This window comes from Macaca nemestrina, chromosome 15, assembly GCF_043159975.1.
Source record: "Macaca nemestrina isolate mMacNem1 chromosome 15, mMacNem.hap1, whole genome shotgun sequence".
Classification (NCBI taxonomy): Eukaryota; Metazoa; Chordata; class Mammalia; order Primates; family Cercopithecidae; genus Macaca; species Macaca nemestrina.
The window spans coordinates 58,725,999-58,750,981 of NC_092139.1; the positions used below are offsets into that span (position 1 = coordinate 58,725,999).

General features: G+C 48.7%; 1 protein-coding gene across 7 annotated transcripts in view; it reads left to right on the forward strand.

The window, feature by feature from the left end:
• LOC105486729 (ectonucleoside triphosphate diphosphohydrolase 6) overlaps positions 1 to 24,983 on the forward strand; it is a 31,279-nt gene that overhangs the window by 1,442 nt on the left and 4,854 nt on the right. For 2 of the 7 annotated variants that reach the window (XM_011749763.3, XM_011749770.3), the window contains exons 1-10: positions 9,968 to 10,036; positions 10,524 to 10,845; positions 13,081 to 13,157; positions 16,829 to 16,972; positions 18,452 to 18,527; positions 19,255 to 19,290; positions 20,227 to 20,315; positions 21,052 to 21,131; positions 21,735 to 21,799; positions 24,392 to 24,493. In XM_011749763.3, the coding sequence (XP_011748065.2) occupies positions 9,983 to 10,036; positions 10,524 to 10,845; positions 13,081 to 13,157; positions 16,829 to 16,972; positions 18,452 to 18,527; positions 19,255 to 19,290; positions 20,227 to 20,315; positions 21,052 to 21,131; positions 21,735 to 21,799; positions 24,392 to 24,493 (1,045 nt within the window). In that variant the 5' untranslated portion in view covers positions 9,968 to 9,982. Of the gene's footprint in view, positions 1 to 703; positions 795 to 9,967; positions 10,037 to 10,523; positions 10,846 to 13,080; positions 13,158 to 16,828; positions 16,973 to 18,451; positions 18,528 to 19,254; positions 19,291 to 20,226; positions 20,316 to 21,051; positions 21,132 to 21,734; positions 21,800 to 24,391; positions 24,494 to 24,983 lie in introns of those variants that run through there. The other 5 variants (XM_011749764.3, XM_011749766.3, XM_011749768.3 and 2 more) reach the window with 3 other exon arrangements.

Genomic DNA, 24,983 nt, shown 5'->3' on the forward strand with positions numbered 1-24,983 from the left:
TGGCGCCTGTATTTCCAAGAGGTGGCTTGCCATCCCCATCTCCTAGAAAGCCAACCAGGGCACAGGGCAGCTCCTACCACCGACAACACTGCTCCACCCTCGACAACACTGCTCCACCCTCAGATTCTCCTCTCTGACTCCTGCCTGGAGGGTGGCCTCAGCAGGAGCCACACCTCTCTGTTTGCCTGTGTGCACCCTACTTCCTATCCCTGCCTCCCCTTGGTCCCCACCTGCTACCTTCCTTACAGCCTCATCCAACCCTCTCTCTCCTTTAAAGAACAGACTGAGATGACATTGTTTTCCTCAGTGAGTCTGTCAGGGAGAACGTGATCAACAAATTCACGCTGTGGTGTTAGTGGTTCCCACAGAAACCCCATTGCCCCTCCTGCAGGTGTCTCAGCCATGGGCAACACTTTAATCTAGTGGAATGACATTGGTGTTAAGATCTGGGCCACAGGGATATGGAGGTGACCTGTTCCTTGGGGAGAGGGTATGGTGAACATGATTGTAAGAACTCTTCTTCCCACCCCTGTGCATGAGCAAGGCTGTTCCTGGTTCTGTACTCTCTCAGCACTGTGTTCTAATTGGACTCTTGTTTTTGTCTTCCTGAACTTGGTGTGTAACTTCAGTAATTATGTCTATGTAAGGTATGTCTATGTATGTGAGTGTTTTTTGGATATCTAAAGTAGTCTTGTACTTACAGGGAAGGTGAAGTGATAAAGCACGTTCAATTTGGGGACTGAAGCTGGGGACTCTTGTGTGCTCCACCACACACTGACTGCAATCTCAGACAGGTCCGTTTACACACATTCCCAGGGCCTTGGTGCTGTCTTAGGGAAACCCAGGGCTGTGAGGTGGGCTTTGTGGGGCACTGGACACGGGACATGGCACATAAAGGGTTATTTTAAATGGGTAGACAATAAATAACTAGCAACTTTGCCTCTAGATTTAATATACCACCTGTGAATCTGATCATGTAGAATATGGTTCTTAGACTAACAAAGGACATGATAAGACTTGATTATGGGCCAGGTGCGGTGTCTCACACCTGTAATTCCAGCACTTTGGGAGGCCGAGGTGGGCAGATATTTGAGGTCAGGAGTTTGAGAGCAGCCTGGCCAACATGGTGAAACACCGTCTGTACTAAAAATACAAAAATTAGCCAGGTGTGGTGGCGTGTGCCTGTAATCCCAGATACTTGGGAGGCTGAGGCAGGAGAATTGCTTGAACCTGGGAGGCGGAGGTTGCGGTAAGCCAAGATTGTGCCACTTCACTCCAGCCTAGGTGAGAGAGTGAGACTCTGTCTCAAAAAAGAAAAAAAAAAAAACTTGATTACATGAAAAGGATTTTATTAAACATATTCACAGTTGTAGGGTGTTACTATTGCTTTTTGTCCCCACTATTCATCCCTGGACTGTTTCAGAACTTTCTCTATAAATACTGTAATTTAATTAAACATTTGATGATTACTTAGAAACCTGAAACTTTGGGTTATAGTCCACTAAGGAAGGGAGACTGTTGTGGTATGAGAGGCGCTACCTTGGAATGGACATTCCTAGTGCCATGTCTCTTCTCCCAATCTCAGCTAACGTTGCCTTAATGTGCATCATTCCCAGCCCCAAGCCTGTCACCTCTCATAGAGTCCATCCTATTTCTGGACCAACCCCAAACCTGTCACCTCTCATAAGGCCTGTCCTGTTTCCCACTGATGTCCCACTGGCATATCAAACTCAGCATGTTGAAAACCTGATCACTGCTGCCTCCTGCCAAACGGTCCCTTCCCAGATGACCTGTTTCAGCTCATGGCCATCACCCAGTCCTGTGGCATCTGTGATGCCTGCATCTTCCTCCTACTGCCCATTCTCCCCCTCAGTACACTGCTGAGCCATCAGTGGACCCCCTTCAACAAGTGCTGGCTGAGCAGCTGCTGGGCTCTGGTTTTGTGTTGGGTGTTGGAGGTTCTGGGATGGGGGCTGGTCCCTACTCCTGGAGTCTAACCAGATTGAGAGGGGCCTGGAAGAAGAACTGTACATGTCATGTGCTATGGAAATGGCAGAGCAGCCAGGAGCCCAAGGGAGGAGCTCCGCCAGCACATTTCAGCAGGAAGAATCTTAGTAAGGCATGATCTGTCTCCTTCGTTGAGAGAGTAGGGCGTGAGTGTGATCAGAACTGTAAAACGTTTTGTATTTGACACAGTGGGTGGGCCCTGCTCTCTTTATCCCCATCCCTCACCCCACAGAGTTCCTTAAGTCCTATACCAACAGAACTTACTTCTGTTACCTGCCTGGCCTAGCCATTGAAGGATTTTAAACATTGCGATAAAATAGGCATAACACAAAAGTTACCAACGTAACCCTTTTTAAACGTACAGTTCTGTGGCATTAAGTGCATTCACAACCACCGTCACCATCCGTCTCCAGAACCTTTTCATGTTCCCCAACTGGAACTCTTTACCCAATAAGTCCTCCTCACCCCCCTGCCCTCAGCACCTGCTCTTCTACCCTCTGTCTGTATGATTTGACAGCTCTAGGTAACTCATGTAAGTGGAATCCTACAATATTTGTCTTTTTGTGACTGGCTTATTTCACTTAGTCAAATGCCTTTAAGGCTCATCCATGTTGTAGCATGTGTCAGAATTTCCTTCCTTTTTAAAACTGAATAATATTTCATTCAAAATTCCATTCAGTTCTAAATTGAATTTTGTGTATCCATCTGTCAATGGATGTTTGGATTATTTCTGTCTTGTCTGTTGTGAATAATGCTTCAGTGAATGTAAGTGTGTAGCTCTTTAAGATCCTGCTTTCAACTCTTTTGGAAGTGGGATTGCTGAACCATATGGTAGTTCTGGCTTTGATTTTCGGAGGAAGCTCCGTGCTGTTTTCCAAGGCAGCTGTACCATCTGACTTTCCCACCAGCAGCGCACAGGGGTTCCAGTTTCTCCACATCTTCACTAATATTTGTTATTTTCTGTTTGTTTGATAATGGCCATCCTAATATATGATGTGATAGGTCATTGCAGTTTTGCATTTTGCTAATGACTCATGATGTTGAGCCTCTTTTTGTATGCTTTTTATCTGTTATTTTTTAATCAGATTTTTGTGGTTGACTTTTAAGAGTTCTTTATATATTCTGATTATTAACCCCTTTCAGAGCAGATGTACTGTTTATCTATTTTCTCCTATTCTGTAGATTGTGTTTTCATTTTGGTGATTGTTTCTTTTGCTGGGTAGAAGCCATTTAGTTAATGTAATTCTACTTGTTTATTTTTGCTTTGATTGCCTGTGCTTTTGGTGTCATATCTAAGAAATCATTGCCAAATTCTTTATTATTTATCTTGGTGGATTTTGTGTTCAGGAATTTGTCCATTTCATCTAGGTTATCCAGTTTGTAGGCATACAGTTGTTCATAGTATTCTCTTATAATCATTTTTATTCCGTAAAATAGGTAGTAATGTCCCCTCTTTCATTCCAGATTACAGCTATTTGAGTCTTCTTTCTTTATTTCCTAGTCAGTCTAGCCAAAGGTTTGACAGTTACATTGACTTTTGAAGAACCAAATTTTAGTTTCATTTATTTTCTCTATTTTTCTATTCTCTATCCTCCTCTAATCTTTATTATTTTCCTCCTCGTTTTTTTACTTTTTTTCCCCTCCTTTTTTCCTCCTCCTTTTCCTAGCTTTATGTTTAGTTTGTTCTTTTAGTAGTTATTTAAGGTGTACAGTTAGGTTGTTTGAGCCCTTTCTTCACTTCTAAAGCAAGTGTTTACAGCTGTACATTTCCCTATTGGCACTGTTTTTGCTGCATCCCGTAAGTTTTGGAAGGTTGTGTTTTTGTTTTCACTTATCTCAAGGTATTTTCTGATTTTCGTTATGACTTCTTCTTTGACTCTTTGGTTGTTTAAGGTTGTGCTCTGCTGAATTTCCACATAATTGTGAATTATCCAGTTTTCCTTCTGCTGTTGATTTCTGGTGCCACCCCATTGTGACTGGAAAAGATGCTTTGTATGGTTTGGATTGTTTAAAATGCATTAAGGCATGTTTTGTAGCCCACCATCTGGCGTTGCATGTAGGGTGTTCTGTTACACTCTTGCTCTGTAGTGTCGTTTGAGTCCTCTGTTTCTTTGTTGATCTTCTGTCTCATTTTTCTGTCTATTATTCAAAGTGAGACATTTCAGTCTCCTAGTATAATAATATTACTATTATTGATAGTTGTCTATTTCTCTTCAATTTTATCAGTGTCTGGTTTATATATTTAGGGGTTTTGATGTTTGTTGCATGTATGTTAACAATCATTTTATATTCCCGGTGAATTGACTATTTTATCATGATATAATGTACTTCTCTGTCTCTTGTGACAGTTTTTGACTTAAAGTCTCTTTTGTCTGATATTGGTATAGCAACCCCTGCTCTCCTTTGGTCACTCCTTGTGTTGACTCTTTTCCATTCTTTTACTTTCAGCCCATATGTGCTCTTAGATCTAAAGCGAGTTTCTTGTAGATAGACTATACAGCTGACCCTTGAACAATATGGGTTAGAGATACCAACCCCTCACCTGCAGTTGAAAATCCAAGTGTAACTTCAGTCTCGAATGCAGTGGTGCAATCATGGCTTACTGCAGCCTTGAACTCTGGGGCTCAAGTGATTCTCCCACCTCAGCCTCCCCGAGGAGCCTCGGACTATAGGCGCACACCACCATGTCCAGCTAATTTTTTGATTTTTTGTAGAGACAGGTTCTCCCTATGCTGCCCAGGCTGGTCTCAAACTCCTGGGCTCAAAAAAAACCTCTCGCCTTCGCCTCCCAAACTAGTAGCCTACTGTTGAAGAAGCCTTACTGATAACATAAATAGTTGATTAACACATAGTTTGTATGTTATATGAACTATAATCTGTATTATTACTATGAGGTAAGCAGGTGAACAGAAAATGTTATTATAATAAGAAATCATAAGAAAGAGAAAATGTATTTGCTATTTAGTAAGTGGAAGTGGATTATCATAAAGGTCTTCATCTTCATTGTCTTCATGTCGAGTAAGCTAAGGAGCAGGTGAAAGAGGAAAGGTTGACCTTGCTGTCTCAGAGGTGGCAGGGGTGGAAGAAAATCTGGATATAAGTAGAGCTGTGCAGTTCAAACCCATGTTGTTTGAGGGTCAGCTGTAGTCAGGTCTTGTTTTTTAATCTATTCTGTCAATCTGTGTCTCTTGATTGAGGAGTTAATCCATTTATATTTAAAGTAATTACTCATACGAAAGGACTTGTTTTTGCTATTTTGTTGTTTGTATATATTTTATAGCTTTTTTGTCCTTCATTACTACCTTCTTTTGTATTTAGTTCATTATCTGTAGGTTCCGTTTTTGATTCCCTTCTCATTTCCTTTTTTGTATATGCTACAGATATTTTCATCGTGGTTACAACCATAGGGATTGCATACATAACATCCTGAAGTTATAGCGATCTATTTTAAATTGATATCAACTTAATTTCAGTCAGTTCACAGTAACCTCTCCTTTACAATTCCATCTACCCCCACTTTGTTATTGATGTCACAGATTACATCTGTATGTATTGGGTATGTACCATTAGCATAAACCTGTAATTATTTTTATGCATATATCTTTTAAATCCTGAAGAAAATATTAAGTAGTGTTGCAGACCAATTGTACACTAATACTAGTTTCTAAATTTGTCCCTCCGTTTGCGTTTGCTGGAGATGTTTGTGTTTTCTTACAGCTTTTAGCTGCTGTCTAGTGCCCTTTTGTTTTAACTTCCAGAACTCCCTTTAGCAGTCTTGTAGGGCAGATCTAGTGGCAGTGAACACCCACATCTTTTATTAATTTGGAAGTGTCTTAATTTCTCCCTCATTTGTGAAGGACAGTTTTGCTGAATATAGAACTCTCCATTGACGGATTTTTTTTTTTTGTCTTTTAGCAGTTTGGGTGTATCATCCCACTGCCTCTGGCCTCTGAGGTTTCTGCTAAGACATTGGCTAACAGTGTTATTGGGGATTCTTTGTACATTATGAGCCATTCTTCTGCTGCTTTCAATATTCTGCCTTTGTCTTTACACAGTTTGATTACATTGTGTCTTAGTGTGGGTCTCTTTGGGTTTATCTTATGTGGGGTTTACTGAGCTTCTTGGATGTTTATATTCATGTCTTTAGTCAAATTTGGGAGGTTTTTAGCTATTCTTTCTTCACATAATTTCTCTGCCCCATTCTGTCTTCTCCTTCTTAGACTTCTATAATGTGCATGGTGCATGTGAGGGAGGCCCCTAAGTCCCTGAGGCTCTGCTTACTTTCCTCATTCTTTTGCTCCTCTGACTTGATATATTCAAATGTGCTGTGTTCAAGTTTGCTGATTCCTGTGCCGACTCAAATTCCTCTGGTCACAGTTTTCAGTTCAGTTTTTGTATTTTTCAGCTCCACAATTTCTGTTTGATTCCTTTTTATAATTTCTCATTTTGTTGTCGTATGTTGTTTTCTTGATTTATTTTCATTCTTTATCTGTTTTCCTTCAGCTCTTTTAAAAGGCATATTTAAGGCCGGGCGCGGTGGCTCAAGCCTGTAATCCCAGCACTTTGGGAGGCCGAGGCGGGCGGATCACAAGGTCAGGAGATCGAGACCACAGTGAAACCCCGTCTCTACTAAAAATACAAAAAATTAGCCGGGCGCGGTGGCGGGCGCCTGTAGTCCCAGCTACTCAGGAGGCTGAGGCAGGAGAATGGCGGGAACCCGGGAGGCGGAGCTTGCAGTGAGCCGAGATCGCGCCACTGCACTCCAGCCTGGGCGACAGCGTGAGACTCCGTCTCAAAAAAAAAAAAAAAAAAAAAAAAAAAAAAAAAAAAAAAAGGGCATATTTAAGATAGTCATTTTTAAGTCTTGGTCAAGTATATCCAGTGCCTGCATTTCTTCAAGGATGGATTCTGCCGCTTCATTTTCTTCCTCTGAGTGAGCTGTTTTCCCGTTTCTTTGTATGCCTTGTGAGTTTTTTGCTGAACATTGGGCATTTGAAAAACAGCTCCATGTCCCACTCTTTGCCGACTAACTCTGTTTTGGGAATGGCCCCCACCAAATAGCAGGATCTGTCTAAGCCTACGGATCAGCTCAGGATGAAGGCTGAAGTCTCCTCAGGTTTCTTCTGAGGATGCATCTTCCCTGGGCCTGTGTATGTGTTTTTTTCAATTTCCCCATATTCATGACTATTTAAAAATATCTTCAGGCTTCCCTTTGGAATATACCAAGAAGTGTATTTGGAGTTACCTTTGTTTTTCTTTTGTTTTTTTTTTTTTTTTTTTTTAGGTGGAGTCTCGCTCTGTTGCCCAGGCTGGAGTGCAGTGGCTTCATCTTGGCTCACTTCAAGCTTCGCCTCCTGGGTTCACACCATTCTCCTGCATCAGCCTCCTGAGTAGCTAGGACTACAGGCGCCCACCACCACGCCCAGCTAGTTTTTTTTATTTTTTAGTAGAGACAGGGTATCACCGTGTTAGCCAAGATGATCTCGATCTCCTGACCTCGTGATCCGCCTGCCTCGGCCTCCCAAAGTGCTGGGATTACAGGCGTGAGCCACCACGCCCGGCCCGGAGTTACCTTTGTTTCTCTATCATTGTAAATTTAGATTCTGGAATTGGGGTTTGGTGGTGTGATGTGTTGCTCACATGTGCCTGGAACTGCTGTTCCTAAAAGGACTTTGAGATCAAGGAACACATATTTAATCTCCCCTTTATGGCTTGGTTTTAGTTCCTCTTTCCAAGTTGAATAACCAGTTTTTCATTGCTGTTTTGTTTAAGTTGGTGTTGTGATGCTTAATCTCAGTACCCTTAACTCTGAATTGTCAAATTTTGATAAAATGTGTGCTCTTTTTTTTTTTGGTAAGAGAAAGCAGGTCTTAATGTCTGCCAGAACACAATTTATTTGCCTTGTTGGCTCCATTGAACTTTTACAAAGCTTTGAGTACATATATATATTACTTTCCCAAAGTCTCCCCCAGTCCCTCTTTGGGCTTGAGATGTTCTACTGTATTTCTCACCTGTCATTCTTGCCCCAGGTATGCGTGGGGTTGTAGTCACCCTACAGCTTTGCCTAGCAATGCTCACAACCATTTCCCTGACTTCCCATCTGAGCTCTGAGCTCAGAGTCAGGTGAAACAGAGATCTGTTCCTCAGGCAGCCCAGGACAGATTAGGATGTTGCAGAAAGGTCCGCTCCGCTGCCTCCAGTTCAAGGGAAGGAATTGGGAACCGGGCTGCTGCTTTCATCAGGCGGCGCCGTGCTGGGGAGGCATGGGGCAGGAGTGAGTGAAGCACCGCAGAGTTCCTGACATCCTGAATGTGACTGCTTCTGGACTGGGCATTCTCTTGGTTGCTGTAGATCGTTGCCTGTTTTGCAGAGCTCCTATGCAATATTTTAACCAGTCTCTAGTTGTTTTTAATGTTTCTCTGTAAGGGAACGAGGGCCTTTGAGCTTCTTCTTTTACCGTCTTGCTGTGTCCTCTCCCTGTTAATGGATTTTCTACAGGATTCTGTTGTGTGTCTGGTGACGTTATAGAAGTGCAGGGGTGGAGGAGCAGCCTCTTCCATTCTAAAGAAGGGCTTGGATACCATGCTGGGCAGCAGCAGCACAAGACAAACTGAGTCCCTGCCCTGGGGGCTCATGGCCTAGACGGGAGACACAGACCTACAGGAACCAGGTCTATTAATACTGGTTCCATCACAGCTGGTGGTGGGTAAAGGGAGCTCAGAGAGTATGTGATGGGGCATGTGGAGGTTGGGGGCATCCGGGAAGGGGGTGGCAGTGACATTTCAGTGGAGGTTTCAGAATGAAAACACGGTGCCAGGGTGGTGGACCAGTATTCTGGGAATGGGTATCAGTCTGTGCCAGGGGCCTGAGGCAGGGAGAGGCTGAGTTCTAGGGGCAGAAGGCGGCACTGTTCTCAGAGCCCTGTGGGTAAGGACAGAAGAGTGCGATGAAGCAGCAGGGGCCGACAGGAACAGGCCCAGGCAGAGGCTGCAACATGATCCTGAGAGGAGAGCTGTAGGAAGCTCCCGAGTGTGGTGGGACCCAGGCCCAACATAGGGCTGGGGAGGGGCTGCGCCTTGGCACCTGCCAGGAGAGCCTTTTTGCAGCCCTGCCCATGGCAGATGCTCAAGAAAGGGTGGTTTTCCTGTCTCCTGCCCCAGTGTGGGTAGCCAGGCCACTGGTGAGGCTTCTTCCCTCGGCACGGGGCACTGTGGCAGTGCTTGCCTTACCTCTCTGGGCCTGAGGATAGCCAGCTGTGGCCACAGGTGGGACCTCAGTAAGGAGGGGCCAGGAAGGGCCTGCTCCCTGTGCTCTGCCCCATGGGCCCTGTCCTTCCATTCTGCTGTGCCCCAACAGCCTCAGGTAGTGCAGGTCGCTGCTGACTTGCCCCTTGGACTGCCACTGCCCTCTCCTCAGCAGTGCAGCCATGCTGTCCTTGGCTCCACAGAGATGTCACCTCCTGCTGCCCTTCTGTAAAGCCCGCGTGTGCCACATGCTTTCTCTGCAGCCTGTTCTGAGCACACTGAATCCCCAAAGTCACGAGGGGCTCTCCCATGAGCAGCCCCACCTTACAGATGAGGCCGGCCCCCTCGAGGGGCATCTTGCCCACTGTCATACGTGGCGGCAGGCAGAACCGGTATCCCTTCCAGCCCAGCACCCTCCTGACCCCTGCTCCCCTCGGAGTGGCCACTCACCAGGACCGCCTGAGAGAGTGAGCGGGGGACAGGCTGATGGACGTTCCCCAGGGTTGGCGGCCCTAGAGTCGGCCCACGCTTCTTGTCCTTTGAAGTCTCAGGTTCCTACATGCTGCCTCACACTGGAGCAGCCAATGAAACTTGAACAAATGCTTTCATTTTGGGTGTATTGATCCAAAAATAATGGTACCCAATGAATTTTTTGCTACTCTAGTAGAATTTCTGTAGGCTTTGGAAGTACACAGACAATATTATCTCCTTGGCAGAAATGGGCTACGTGAATGAAAAAAGGTATTCGTTATGAAACTTGCAGAAAAACGAGCTACATTTTTCAGGTTTGTCTGGGGCTCTCAGTACTTGCCCAAGGGCTGGAGTTTAAACCTTTCGAAAAGTAAATTGCCTGAATAGAAGTATAACTGAGGATTGAAAGACTGAATCAGATATGTGCTTCTGTTCCCATGAACAGTTTGGGAACACCATTTACATGTGGCTTTTTTTTACATAAATCGCCATGTGTCCCAAGCTGCCCGTGGGACCCTCCCTTAGAGGAGGCAGCAGCTGTGGCCTGTGCGCCAGGTCAGCACCTGCAAGGTGTGCGACCTTGAGCAGGCTGTCCTGCCTTTATAAACCTCAGTTCCTCTTCTGTGAGATGGGCTCACACCTTCTGGAATCATTATGAGGATCAAATGAAGCTTCTGATTCCTGGGGGGAACATGGAGCGGTTTCAGGTTGAACATTTTGTCCCTGGACCTGGGGACGTCTGACTCTCCTTGGAACTTGGCACCCTAACGTGCTCTTCCTGCCTCTCCCCCTTCCCACCAGCAGCCGCAGCACGGTCCTTGGCAGACAAGGATGAGAAAAATATCCAACCACGGGAGCCTGCGGGTGGCGAAGGTGGCATACCCCCTGGGGCTGTGTGTGGGCCTGTTCATCTATGTTGCCTACATCAAGTGGCACCGGGCCACCGCCACCCAGGCCTTCTTCAGCATCACCAGGGCAGCCCCGGGGACCCGGTGGGGTCAGCAGGCCCACAGTCCCCAGGGGACAGCTGCAGACGGGCACGAGGTCTTCTACGGGATCATGTTTGATGCAGGAAGCACTGGCACCCGAGTACACGTCTTCCAGTTCGCCCGGCCCCCCAGAGGTACCCGCCTCTCATGGCAGGGCTCTCGGGATCTTCTCCCCTGTGCTACGGTGTTGGCCAGGTCCCCTGCCGCGGACTCACCTGGGAGCTTGTCTAAATGCAATTTCCCAGAGATGCTGACGCCGACGTAGGCTGGGGTCCAAGAATCTGAATTTCCTGGGAGTCCCAGATCATTCTTACACTAGTGAGTGGTGATCATGCTGAAGGGCAGCTGAGACCTTGAGGGTGTTTGGTGGCCCATCCCCTCCCCACATTCACCAGCAGGTCAGGTGGCTAGGACCAGGATTTAGGCCAGTGGCTGTTTGGGGCTTTGTAGGGAGTTCAGGCAGGAAGTATCCCCAGATTCAGGCCCATGGGAGCCAGAAAATCAGGAAAGCCAGATAAATAGCAAAGGCTCCTGGGCTTGACCAGGAGCTGCCAGGTGGGCCAAGATGGCCGGGGGCAACAGCCGAGAGGGGTCTCAGCTGGAGAAGGGAGCTGGAGCCTGGACCCCGTTGGCTGTGCTTCTAGGGTGGGCCTCAGGCCGGGATGGGCGGCTTCTCTTGAGGGGTCCCCCTTGCCACCCTTTCCTCTGCTCTCCGACCACCCTCTTCCCTTGGTTCCCTGATACCCGTCTCGTGCCCGTGACCCTGAGGTTCGCCCTCCATGTGTCTCTAGCCATAGCCAGTGAGAGTTTGCAGCCCCTGTCAGGCAGGTCCCCTGGGTGTCCCACGCTCTTCTTGGCTGACCTAGAACCTGTGGGGTAGACACCATCCTGGCATTGCACGGTTCTGCTGGCGCTGGAGACTCCAAAGCTGGGTGGTGTATTGTATTTACTTTTGACTCCATTTATTTTGTAACTTATTACAGTAGTGAAATATTTAGATGCCATATATGCTTATCTCTAAAAGTGGCTTCGAAGCCTGTAATCCCAGCTATGCAGGAGGCTAAGGCAGGAGAATCGCTTGAACCTGGTGGGCAGAGGTTGCCGTGAGCCAAGATCATGCTATTGCACTCCAGCCTGGACAACAAGAATGAAACTCCATCTCAAAAAAAATTTTTTTAATGGAACTTTTTAAAACTTAATAATTAATTAAAAAGTAAAGCATCTTCAAAGCTAAGTGTGCAATAGACATCAGCCTGCGATGCTTTTGGAGCCATGTCCCAGGGTTTTCTCTTCGGAGAGAAAAGACCTTGCGAAAAGTTTTGTCCCTGATCTTTTCTGGTCCAGTCTTCGTGTCTGAATTTAGTATTCCTCCTTGTTGTATGCACGAGTTCATGCCACTCCTGATAGTTTAAAACAGTGCATTTTTTAAAGTGAAGAAAAAACCTAATCTCGAGAACCCTGTAATAAATTCATTTCAGAATCAAGGAAATGGTGTTCCTATTTTCAGTTTGAAGTCACTTGTCCTGTTCCTCTGTTTATTGAATTAGCAAGAATTAACTGTGTTAAAATTTAACACCGATGTAGTTGTTTCGTATGTAAATTATCTTCAGTTAAGTTGGATTTTTATTTTTTATTTATTTATTTATTTTTGAGACGGAGTCTCGCTCTGTCACCCAGGCTGGAGTGCAGAGGTGTGATCTTGGCTCACTGCAACCTCCGCCTCCCGTGTTTAAGCAATTCTCTTGCCTCAGCCTCCCAAGTAGCTGGGACTACAGGCACCTGCCACCACACCCAGCTAATTTTTTTTGTATTTTTGGTAGAGACGGGGTTTCACCATATTCTCCAGGATGGTCTCAAACTCCTGACCTCATGATCTGCTCACCTCAGCCTCCCAAAGTGCTGGAATTACAGGCGTGAGCCACCGTGCCCGGCCATAAAGTTGGATTCTTAAAAAGTAAAATGCAGGGCACAGTAGCTTGCAACTGTAGTCCCAGCTACTCAGAAGGCTGAGATAGGAGGATTGCTTGAGCCCAAAAGTTCAAGACCAGCCTGGGCAACATAGCAAGAGCCCATCTCTTTAAAAAAAAAAATAATTATAATAAATATAATTTTTTAAAAATAATTATAATAAATATAATTTTTAAAAAATAATAAGTAACGTTCTGGCCAAGACATTAGGTATTATACTCATCTTGTTCTGATGAGCAAAGAGTCAGAATTTAGACAAGGAATAGCTGAAGGGCCCCTGCCACTTGGGGATTGGTCTGTATTGTCAGCGTCTGTCTTTAAAAAGTGTGGCTAGTTGTGATTGTATGTGTTCTCGTGTGTGTATTCATAGTTGTACCCTTTTCAACATGTTTTCCCCTTAGAAACTCCCACCTTGACCCATGAAACCTTCAAAGCACTGAAGCCAGGTCTTTCTGCCTATGCTGATGATGTTGAAAAGGTAAGGATCCTCTCCCGTGTCTCCCTGTTCAACTGCGGAATGTGTTCAAGCTAGTTCTTTTCCTTTGAATGTGGTAGGCTGTCTTCACAAGGGAAGGGGGCTTTGACGGTGCTGCCTGGGCATTTCACGCCATTTGGGATGGTCAGATGAGAGAGGGTGTGCAGCATGTGAGCCCAAAGGAGAACGCACCCCCACCGGGCTCCATCCTCTGACTCCACTGTGCCAGTGCTCAGTTCTCCAACCTGGGGGTCCCGAGGTCTTGGTACAGGTCAGAAGCACAAATCCTACAAACTTACAAAAATCATTATTTGACAGTTTACTTATTCATATTTTTACACTAATTTTGTCTTGTGAATTTTGCATAATACATTTTTAATTTTTTGTTGTGGCTTCTGATTGAAGATAGCACACATTGACTGAAATAAAAAATTAACGTTGGCTGGGCCTGGTGGGTCACACATGCAATCCCAGCACTTTAGGAGGCTGGGGCAAGAGGATCTCTTGAGCCCAGGAGTTCAAGACCAGCCTGGGCAACAGAGTGAGAACCCCATTGCAACAAAATTTAAAAATCAGCTAGGCATGGTGGTACACACTGTCATCCCAGCTACTTGGGAGACTGAGGTGGGAGGATCACTTGGGCCTGGGAGGTCAAGGCTACAGTGAGCCACGATTGTGCCCCAGGTGACAGAGTGAGACTTTATATGTAAAGAAAAAAAGTTAAAAACATGTTACGGGCTGGGCACAGTGGCTCACACCTATAATCCCAGCACTTTGGGAGGCCGAGGCAGGTGGATCACCTGAGATCAGGAGTTCCAGACCAACCTGGCCAACATGGTGAAACCTCATCTCTACTAAAAATACAAAAATGAGCTGGGCGTGGTGGTTCCAGCTACTCGGGAGGCTGAGGCAGGAGAATCACTTGAACATGGGAGGCAGAGGGTGCAGTGAGCCGAGATTGCGCCGCTGCACTTCCAGCCTGGAGGACAGAGTAAGACTCCAACCCCATCCAAAAACAATGTATTATGCAAAATCCACAAAACCAAATAAATAGAAATTTAATTAAAATTGTCAAATAATGATTTATGTAAGCTTGTATCATTGCTACTTCTATCTCAAGTCCTTAAAGCTTACAGATGCACTAATGCAGGATGCATTACTGCAGGTTGCCTGATTTTCTACTGAGGCACCCACAAAATGGGCTATGGAGAGAGTTGTAACTTCCTTTTGGTTCAGGCATTTCTTAAGTCATGAGCTAGTACATTGCTCGTGTCCACAAATGTGTCATGGTCTCGGACTATGTAGTTCAAGCCTTGCTTTCCTGTAGCTTAGTTAAAAAAGAAATTGAAATTAGTGATTCTAGAGGGACCTTATAGTTAAACCTGATTGAATTAGATAAATTTAGAGTAAGCTCCTAGGATTTTTAAGGCCTTAGTTGTTTGAGTAGGTGACACACATTCAAGTGGGACAAATGTCCACGCCCTCCAGGGTGACAGCACAGATGTCCCTCCTACTCTGGGCTGCCTCGGAGGCCCGCGTCCTGGCTCTCTTAGCATCCTTTGAGGCTGGTTGATGTGTATGTAAACAGAGCCATCTGTGTTCTCCTCATTTTTACCTCACACCCATGGTGGTGTCCATACCGAGGCCCTTGGCTTTGCTGCTGAGCAGGATAGTTGGACAGCGTTTATGTCTGCATGTGCAGAGCTTCCTTAGTTTTTTTGGCTGAATGTTATTGCCTGGATGCTGCACACTTATCTCATGGAACCAGTCCCCTTCTGAAGGACATTTAGATAATGTCCAATTTTTCTCTCTTGACAGTAGAAGAAGGCTGCACCTGACACATACTTCATTATCCACACACGCAAGGGGCATCTCTCAGATGAATTCTCTATTTTTTTTTTTTTCCCGAGATGAGGTCTCTCTCTGTCACCCAGGCTGGAGTGCAGTGGCACAATCACAGCTCACTGCAACCTCTGCCTCCTGGGCTCGAATTATCCTCCCACCTCAGCCTCCCGAGGAACTGGGACCATAGGTGCACACCGCAATGCCCGGCTAATATTTAAATGTTTTGTAGAGATGGGAGTCTTGCTGTGTTGCCCAGGGTGGTCTTGACCTCCTGGGCCCAAGTGATCCTCCCACCTCGGCCTCCCAAGATGAATTACTGGAGTGGGATTTCTGGATAGGAGGAATGTGTTTTTCCCTTGGACAGATGCAGCCCACGTGTCCCCACAGAATCACACCTGTCTACAACACCCGGCCGCCTTCCAGGCCTTCACTCTCTTTTTTTTTTTTTTTTTTTTTTTTTTTTTGAGACGGAGTCTCGCTCTGTCGCCCAGGCTGGAGTGCAGTGGCTGGATCTCAGCTCACTGCAAGCTCCGCCTCCCGGGTTCGGGCCATTCTCCTGTCTCAGCCTCCTGAGTAGCTGGGACTACAGGCGCCCGCCACCTCGCCCGGCTAGTTTTTTGTATTTTTTAGTAGAGACGGGGTTTCACCGTGTTAGCCAGGATGGTCTCGATCTCCTGACCTCGTGATCCGCCCGTCTCGGCCTCCCAAAGTGCTGGGATTACAGGCTTGAGCCACCGCGCCCGGCCCAGGCCTTCACTCTCATGCACACACCGACATAGGGCCTCATCCAGCCTTGGGTTCTGGATCCAGCACTCTGGCAGGTGAAGTGACTCCTCGATGTAGGTGTCATGGGGGTTTAGTGCCAGGAGGGACCCCAGAATTGCCTAGTGCCACACCTTTGCAATGTCCAGCGAAGCTGAGGCTCACCTGAGATTGCCCTTGAGGATTGGCACAGGTCTGGGTGTGGGCTTAGGTCACCAGGCTGCAGTAGAACAGCAGGCTTATTCTCCTGACCTGTCCTCCCCCTGCCGTGTTTCACCTGGTCCCTGTGTTCCCACACACCTGCCAGTACCACTTGCGTCACTGTTTCCGGCAGATTTTGAAAATCAGGAAAAAAAAATTTATAAAAGCAAGGGCCAGGGATGGTGGCTGACACCTCTAATCATAGCACTTTGCGGGGCTGAGGTGGGAAATGGCTTGAGGCCAGGAGTTCAAGACCAACATGGGTAACACAGAGACATAGTGTCTCTATAAGAAGTTTTTTTTTTCTTTTCTTTTTTTTTTTTTTTTTTTTTGAGATGGAGTCTCGCTGTGTCGCCCAGGCTGGAGTGCAGTGGCGCCATCTCGGCTCACTGCAAGCTCTGCCTCCCAGGTTCATGCCAGTCTCCTGCCTCAGCCTCCTGGGTAGCTGGGACTATAGGCGCCCACCACCACACCTGGCTAATTTTTTGTATTTTTAGGAGAAACAGGGTTTCACTGTGTTAACCAAGATGGTCTTGATCTCCTGACCTTGTGATCCACCTCAGCCTCCCAAAGTGCTGGGATTATAGGCATGAGCCACTGCACCCGGCCAGAAGTTTTTAAAAATTAATTGGGCATCGTGGCTCACGCCCTTGTCCCAGCTACTTGGAAGGCTGAGGCAGGAGGATCACTTGAGCCCAGGAATTCAAGGCTGCAAATGAGCTGTGATCAAGCCACTTCACTTTAGCCTGGGCAACACAGTGAGACTGTCTCCAGAAACCAAAAAAAACCCGGAAGGGTGGAAGCAGCACGTGTGACCCTGTATGCTGCATTTGACAAACCCTGCTTTGCTCTTACCGTGTTCACAGAGCGCTCAGGGAATCCAGGAACTACTGGATGTTGCTAAACAGGACATTCCATTCGACTTCTGGAAGGCCACCCCTCTGGTCCTCAAGGCCACAGCTGGCTTACGCCTGTTACCTGGAGAAAAGGCCCAGAAGTTACTACAGAAGGTGAGCCTGGCCATTCCCCAGTGCCATTAGCCAGCACCCAGGACCTACTGATGACTAAAAACACCTGCTGTCTCACCAGTGCCGCACCATCAGGCAGGACACAGATGCTTCTGAAGAAAAGTTTGCAGCATCACTTTTAGGTGGAGGGATGGTGGGCATTGATACTTTGTTCCTTGTGACATTTAAGGTTATTCGTGTTTTCTAGAGTGAATCTGTGTTTTATAATAAGGAAAGCAGCTTGATTTTAGAAGTGTACTGTGGGCTGGGCGCCGTGGCTCATGCCTGTACTCCCAGTACTCTGGGAGGCCAAGGTGGGCAAATCATTTTGAGCCCAGCAGTTCAAGGCCAGCCTGGCCAACATAGCAAGACCTCATCTCTACCAAAAACACAAAAATTAGTTGGGCATTGTGGCGCATTCCTGTCATCCCAGCTACTTAGGAAGCTGAGGTGGGAGGATTGATTGAGCCCAGGAGGTCAAAGCTGCACTGAGCTGGTGATTATGCCACTGCACTCTAGCCTGGGCAGCAGAACAAGACCTTGTCTCAAAAAAATAAATAAAAATAAATAAAAGTGCATGGTGCCTTCAAGGGACTTGATCCTGGTCAGAAGTTGGTGTGTGCTGAGCCCCGGTGCTGCAGCTGAAGCCTGCTTGTTCCCCATGGCAGCTGCTCATCCTGCTCCTGGTCTGATGCTCATACATGACTGTCGAAGAGGCCCTGTGGCCTCTCCCAGTCCCGGCACGTCAGGGCCAGTGTGTCCCCAGCCGCCCAGCATTCCACACTGGGTCCTCCTCACCCTCTGTGCTGCCTCCACCCATTTACTTGTGGGAGGAGGGCACAGGGCACGCCTGTCAGGGTCCCTCACAGGGTTGGATTGTGGGGCATGTGTGCAGGTGGGGTGTGCAGAGGTGCTGAAGCTTCTGTGGGTAGATTTTGCTGAAAGGTGGGCAAGAAAATACCCCCAGAGGCCAGGGCCCTGGTGAAGGTTGCTGTCTGCCTTGGAGGACTTCCGGCTCCTTTATCTCACATCCCAAAGCAGGGCAATGTTTAGAGCCCAGCAGGCCCAGTGTGCCCCAGCTTCCCCCAGTCTGTGCAGCCCCCAGAGCCCTTCTGAGCCCCAGCTGGCTTAGGACAGGGTCTCCAGGGCAGCATGGGCCTCAGCGAGCCCTGGCGGTAGATTAACTTGCAATGGATTAGAGAGGCCTGAACAGACTCACAGAACATTGGCAGGTGCCCCTGGGATTTTGTTACTGCCTGCCAATAGCATGATGCAAAACCCTTGACCATAAATTCTAAAGGATGAAGAAAGCTGATCTGAGTGCAGTAGTATTTGCGACTAATTGATCACAACCAGTTACAGATTTTTTTGTTCTTCTCCACCCACACTGCTTCACTTGACTGACTAGCTAGCTAGCTAAATAAATAAATATATTCATTCATTCATTCTAAAGGATGAATTAATGTCTCTCTTTACATTTAGGTGAAAGAAGTGTTTAAAGCATCACCTTTCCTTGTAGGGGATGACTGTGTTTCCATCATGAACGGAACAGATGAAGGTAAAGTGTCTGGAAGCGCCTCTGGACAGTGGGGCTGTGCAGTGAGGTGGGCGGGAGCGATCCTGCTGCTTCTAACCATCCCCCACCCCGCCCTGTGTGGGAGCCTCCTCCCCTGTCAGGTGCTCAAGTGAAGAATCATGGCTGTTACAGCCCTGTTCTGAGTTACAATTGACATGTCACAAAAGGGTCTTTTTGGGGTCATTGTCAGAGACAGATTATCTTGACCAACCCCAAACCTGGCACGAATGGAGCTTCTAAAAAACATCGTGTTTTTAGTTTTAAGAACATTTGGAGAGAATCTCCAGTTGCCGCCACATTTAGAATGTTGTTGCATTGTTAATTCTAAGAGACATTTAAGGTTCCTCACTGGCTCATGATGGGTCTTCAATATGACCTTGAGAATGAGTGTGTATGGAGGAGGAAGGGGAGCACTGCGTTCTTTTTCTGCTTCTTCCAAAAAGAGGAGGCCAGTAATAACCGGAGGAGAGAAGCGGCGTTTGGTGAAGTGCTTTAGGATTCAGTTTGCTGTCTCCCGGGCAGTCAGCCGGAAGCTGCTGGATGCATTTACGAGAAATGCTCCTCTCTGCCGATGATCCAAAGGCTGGGTATAGTGCAGAAGTGATCCCTTCGTGCTCCCCAGATCTGAAAATTGTCATTTAACGGTCCTGTGCGTTATGCTCTCAGCATCTCAAGTGATTAAAATAATGCCTGTGACACTCTCTTGTAGGCGTTTCGGCGTGGATCACCGTCAACTTCCTGACAGGTGTGTGCACACTGCATCACAGAGGCTAGCCGCCACAGACGCCTGCGGAGGGCTGGGCCAGGCCTTTCGAGAGCAGGAGCCTCATTTCTGCTCTTTAAGATAACCCCTCAGGGTTTGGCAATGTTGCTGACTGACCATAGGGTGTTGGGGATGGATGGGGTCAGCCATCTGACTCACAGGTGTAGATGCTAGGAGTGGGGTGCTTCTCTGCAGATCTGGGGCATTTTTCTCACAGCACAGCCCCTGCCCTGTCGCCTGCAGAACATCCACCAGGACCCCCATCCTCTCATTTCTAAGAGAAGTAATGAATCAAACCAGTCATATCTTCCAATATTGAATGTGATGTGAACGCTATTCACCTTCTAATTAGGTTCCTCTGCTGTAGGTGGAACAGGGAACGGAAACATCTGTTTTTAGAAACAAGTGACAAGGAGTCAGTTTTCTTAGCGCATGTGGATTTTTGTCCCTTTGCTGGAATTATGGGAAAGAGCAGTGTTTCTGATGTACGTACAAAAAGGAAAGAAGTTTCCTGTCAGGTTTGCCCATTTGCCACTTTGGGGGATAGAAATGTTAGGAGGTGGGTTGGGAGCCTCCGCCTGAGATGCTCTGGGGAGTGGAGACAGGCTGATCAGAGCAGGGCCCAGCTCTTCCTGGGAGCTAGGCGAGCGGCCTCCCTCCCAGTTGATACAGCAGTTTCAGTATCTCCCCTGAAGGTTCGTGCTTTTCCATCAGGATCCAAATTAAACCACAGCTGGTGGAGCCATTACTCTTGTCCCTTAGATGTATAGTGTATCCTTAAATGGAGATTTGTCAATAGTTGAGCTACTTCTCTGTCTTGTTTTTCTTTCCCCTGAGGGCCTGGCTTTCACCCTGGCTTTTCTGCTGTTCTCACTATCTTACTAATGCCCCGTGCTGTTTTTGCTTGCTGTGCTCCAGGCAGCTTGAAAACTCCAGGAGGGAGTAGCGTGGGCATGCTGGACTTGGGCGGAGGATCCACTCAGATTGCCTTCCTGCCACGCGTAGAGGTAACGAGCCCCTGCCGACCACACGCTCTTCCCACCCCGAGGCCACCCCCGCATGGGGGTGCAGGGTGGGGCCTGCTGAGGTGCTGCGGGGTGGGGTTGGCCAGGCCTCTGGACCCCTGCGGTCATTTCCTCGTCTGAGAGCTGGACTCACTCACAGATGATGTTTCTGGCTTGGAGTTTTAATTCCACCAGGAAAAAAGCCAAAAACAGAAATTTGGTCTTTAGAGGGGTGATAAACTAGAGAATAACTAGAAACGTTTGGGCCAGAGGGTGTGAAGTGCTGCCCCCCTGCCCTTCAGGGTTCCAAAAGGAACAAGAGCAGAAAGAAGATTTCGTCCAGTTCGTAGGTTGGGAGGGAGCTTCCAACCTTTTCAATGAAAACACTTCCCATTGAGGCGTCTGCTGCTCTAAAAACAGTTCCCTCCTCACCCACTCATCCTCCTGTTGTGGGTAGTTTTCCATGGTAGGGTGGGCTTGTAGGTACTGATATGATCATCGTCGTGGCTGTGCCGTGTTTGTCAGCATGGGAGGGGTTGCCTGTGGGAAAGAGGCACCGTTCTTCACTGGGATGTTGGCTCCTCATTGCCTGCTCCTGTCTCGCAACCAGCAACCTAGTGAACACCTCCTTTAATTGGCTGCACCTGACCATCCCCTTTCTTTCAAACGAATTCAGTGGGTGGAGGAGAATTTTCTAGAAAGACCAGCAGCAAGCATAGTTACCCTCGTTCTTCCCCAGGGCACCCTGCAGGCCTCCCCACCTGGCTACCTGACGGCACTGCGGATGTTTAACAGGACCTACAAACTCTATTCCTACAGGTCTGCTTTCGGGAATAGGCGTGGGGAGGCGCCATGGGGCGGGTATGTAGCTCCTGGGGCCTCACATGGCCCTCTTGAGGTCATGGATGGCAGATCCTGGTATTCCTGTGCTGGGAATCCACCCAGACCTCTCTGTTCTCCTCCTCCTCCCACCTCCTCTGTCCTCCTTTGTCCTTTAATTTGTCTACAGTATAGCATATTCCTCCTTGTGTGCTTATTCTGTTCTGCTTTGGAGAAGGTTTGAGAAGTGGGAGGAACCAGGGCTGCACAGGAGTGTTCCGGGCCACCTATTGCCATGTGCAGGCTTCAGTCGATTCTTGTTACAAAGCAGGAGCATCCCAGACTGGGGTCGAGTCAGTCCCACTTGCCACAGTGTCTGCAGCTCCTGGATGAGCTTCTGCCATATGATAGGCCCTCGTGTGTTGAATTAATTAGCTAAGTTTCTTCAACTGACAGAAAGAGGCTTTTAGAAGGAGCAGAGAAGCTCACTAACTGCCTTGCTGCAAGCTCCCCCTTCCCCACTCGGGCTGGGTCTCAGAGGTGAGCCTGCCATGCCCTGTACCTGCCATGGCAGCTGCCCTCACTAAGGTGTCGTTCCCACAGCTACCTCGGGCTCGGGCTGATGTCGGCACGCCTGGCGATCCTGGGCGGCGTGGAGGGGCAGCCTGGTGAGTGGACATGTTGTCCCGGGCCCGCTCTTGCAGCCTCTGCCCTCCATTCTCAGTGGGAATGAGGAGCCCCTTGGGAGGGCGGCAGCTTGGCCCTGGGGGAGAGGTCCCTGCTCCCCTTCCGCCCCACTGCTGTCCCGCTGCACGCTAGGCACCCGGCCAGGCCGGGGCATGCGAGTGGAGGGCTGTGCTGCAGACCTTGTTGGTGGCAACCTGATGGGGCAGGAACCCAGGGTGGTGGTGTACCTGTCCACGTTCCAAGGTATTTCTTTCTTTCTTTTGAGACAATGTCTCACTCACTCTGCCACCCAGGCTGGAGTGCAGTAGCATGATCCCAGCTCACTGCAGCCTCTGCCTTCCGGGTTCCAGCAGTTCTCATGCCTCAGCCTCCCCAGTAGCTGGGACTACAGATGTGTACCACCACACCCAGCTAATTTTTGTATTTTTAGTAGAGACGGGGTTTCACCATGTTGGCTAGGCTGGTCTCGAAATCCTGCCTTCAAATGATTGCCTGCCTTGGCTTTCCAAAGTGCTGGGATTACAGGCGTGAGCCACGACACCCAGCCCCAAGTTATTTTTTAAAAGATGCTGGTGAAATCCCTTCTGAAGCACTGAGCTGAAACTGAGGGAACCAGGGAACTGCACACTCATTCCCTACGTTGGGAGCCAGCTTTAGGGATGTGAAGACAGGACCTTGTTCAGACAGCACAGGAGGGCCGTGGGGTGGGTGCTCGGCTCTTGCCTAAGGAAAAGGTTTTCTCTCTCGCTCATGATTCCAGCCTTGCAAGAACATCCCACCTCCCTTGCTCTGCGAAGGGTAATGAAATGTGGGCTTGGCCCTTCCTGAGATGTGGAGTTGGCCTGGGGACGCAGCCTGCATCAGGGCCAGGGCCTCTGCTGCTTACAATGGGCATCAAAACGGGCATGGACTTAGGAGATCTCAGGATTGCCATGGTCTGCTTCAGGGTCGGGGGCACGGCCCTGAGGCTGGTGGCACCTATATTCCCTGATGGAACTGACCAGGCCACAGAGGCCTTCCCAAGGCCTTAGTGTCTGATGTGTGTATGAGGCGCTCAGCAGCGCCCACGTGTGCTCCCGCCAAATGCCCTTACCTCAGCCCCCAGTGCCCCATTGGCCCAGCACCCCTGCCCACCTCTTCCAAGGGCCTGGTATCTGACAGAGTAGGTTGTTCAACTAGAATTTTCATTCTCCCAGGCATGCCCTACTTCAGTTCTTTCTTTCAAATCGTGGTGTTTATCTTCATAATGGTATTTCTTTTGTTGCAAACAAAAACCATGTCTATGTCTCAGAAACACCTGCAGCCCTTATTCTGGGGCCAAAAAACACCTATTATTTAGCCAATGAGAAAAGCCAGGTACCTCTTTGCCCCTTGTGGTTCCCAGGGAGTCGCGGTTCAGACACTGAGTCGTCTCCCACCCAGCAGAGCAGCAAGAAGGTCTCCTCGTCAGGCTGTACAAAGTGCCTGTTTTGGACAGTTGGGGGCTGTGAGGACCCAGGAGAATGAGTCTCTCTGTTTTGTTACTGGTTATTGCATAACAGACCCCCCCAAGTAGAGTGAAAGAACAGCAAACAGCAGTCACGGCTGGAATCTCATGGCTGACCACACAGGCTCATCTGGGTGGCACCTCTGCTGGGGTTCTGGGGATCTGTGCACGTGCCTGTGGCTGTGGTGGCAGTCTAGATCCCCCCGCTGGGGTCCTGGGGGTCTGTGCAGGTGCATATGGCTGTGGCAGCTGTCTAGACCCCCTTGCTGGAGTCCTGGGGGTCTGTGCAGGTACATGTGGCTGTGGCAGCTGTCTAGATCCCCCACTGGGGTCCTGGGAGTCTGTGCAGGTGCATATGGCTGGGGCAGCTGTCTAGACTGGGTCTGTGCACGTGCCTGTTGCTGGGCGGCTATCTAGACCTGGGCGCTCTTCCACATGGCCTTGCCCCAGCAGAGCAGCCTGGGATGCTTTTGCAGTGGCTTTAGAAAAGGAAGGCTACCCTGAGGTCACCATTTCCTGCCCATTCCATCAAGGAAAGCAGGCCCAGGCCAGAGTCCAAGGATGGGACCAGCACCTTTTGGTGGGACAGCAGCCTGCCGTCCTCGAGCATGATGCTGGGGCCAGCCCTGGGACCAATATGCTTTGTTTGCTGGTTTTGAGCCCCCGGCTTGTGTGTATTGGAGCAGCAGATTCCATTCAAGGCATGGTGGCACCTGGCGGCACTTGTCCTGGCCCTGCCACCAACCTACCAGCTATTCACCGCCTCAGTCACCTATAAAACTGGGAGATGATGGCTCCCCTCCTAAGAGGACTGTTGTCACACTTCACTGAACAGCCCTTGGCCCAGTACCTGGCACCCAACATGCCCAGGGCCATGGGCTGGGCATGGTCCTGGTAGCGGTGTGCTTCCTGGCTGAAGAGGCTTTGCTGCTGCTTCCCAGGGAGGTGTTGCCTTCCCAGTGGACCTGGAAGCCACTCAGGTTCCCCCATCCAGTGTCAAGCCAGGGCCTCCATGACTCCTGGCTCAGCCCTAGTCCATGGCAGTGATATACCTTCCTTTCTCTTTCCTTTTTAATCTCTGTTTCAGCTAAGGATGGAAAGGAGTTGGTCAGCCCTTGCTTGTCTCCCAGTTTCAAAGGAGAGTGGGAACACGCAGAAGTCACATACAGGGTTTCGGGGCAGAAAGCAGGTATGGGGAAGGTTGCTGCTTGTTGGGTTCTGCGGGAGAGAGTGGCGGCCTCCTCTCCCCCTTGCCTTTCCCACATCCCATGGGACGCTCCACAGGAGGCTCCTGACCTCTCCTTGAAGAGCCTGTACCTGCCCTGGAAGTGAAGGTGGTTTGGCTGCAGGGGCCTGTGCCTGTGCTGAGAGCTGGTTCCTTCCCTCTGCCTCTGCTCAGCACTCCCCTGACTGTCACCAGAAGCTTCCTCCTGAGGGCTGATTTCCTAACAGGCCTGCAGGGAGGAAGGACTGGACCAGCTCGGGGCTCAGATGCAGGACTGGGGCTGGGAGCCCAGGCGCTCTGTGCTGTGCTGGGAGGGAGTGAGGGAGGATCTGCTCCTACCTATCCTGCTTGAGGCCATGGAGCCCACTCTTGTCCACTGGCCCTGGGCAGGCTCTGGTGCTCTGCACCCTTGCAGTTTCTTCTGAGAGAAATGTTCAAACACCACTCCTAGACT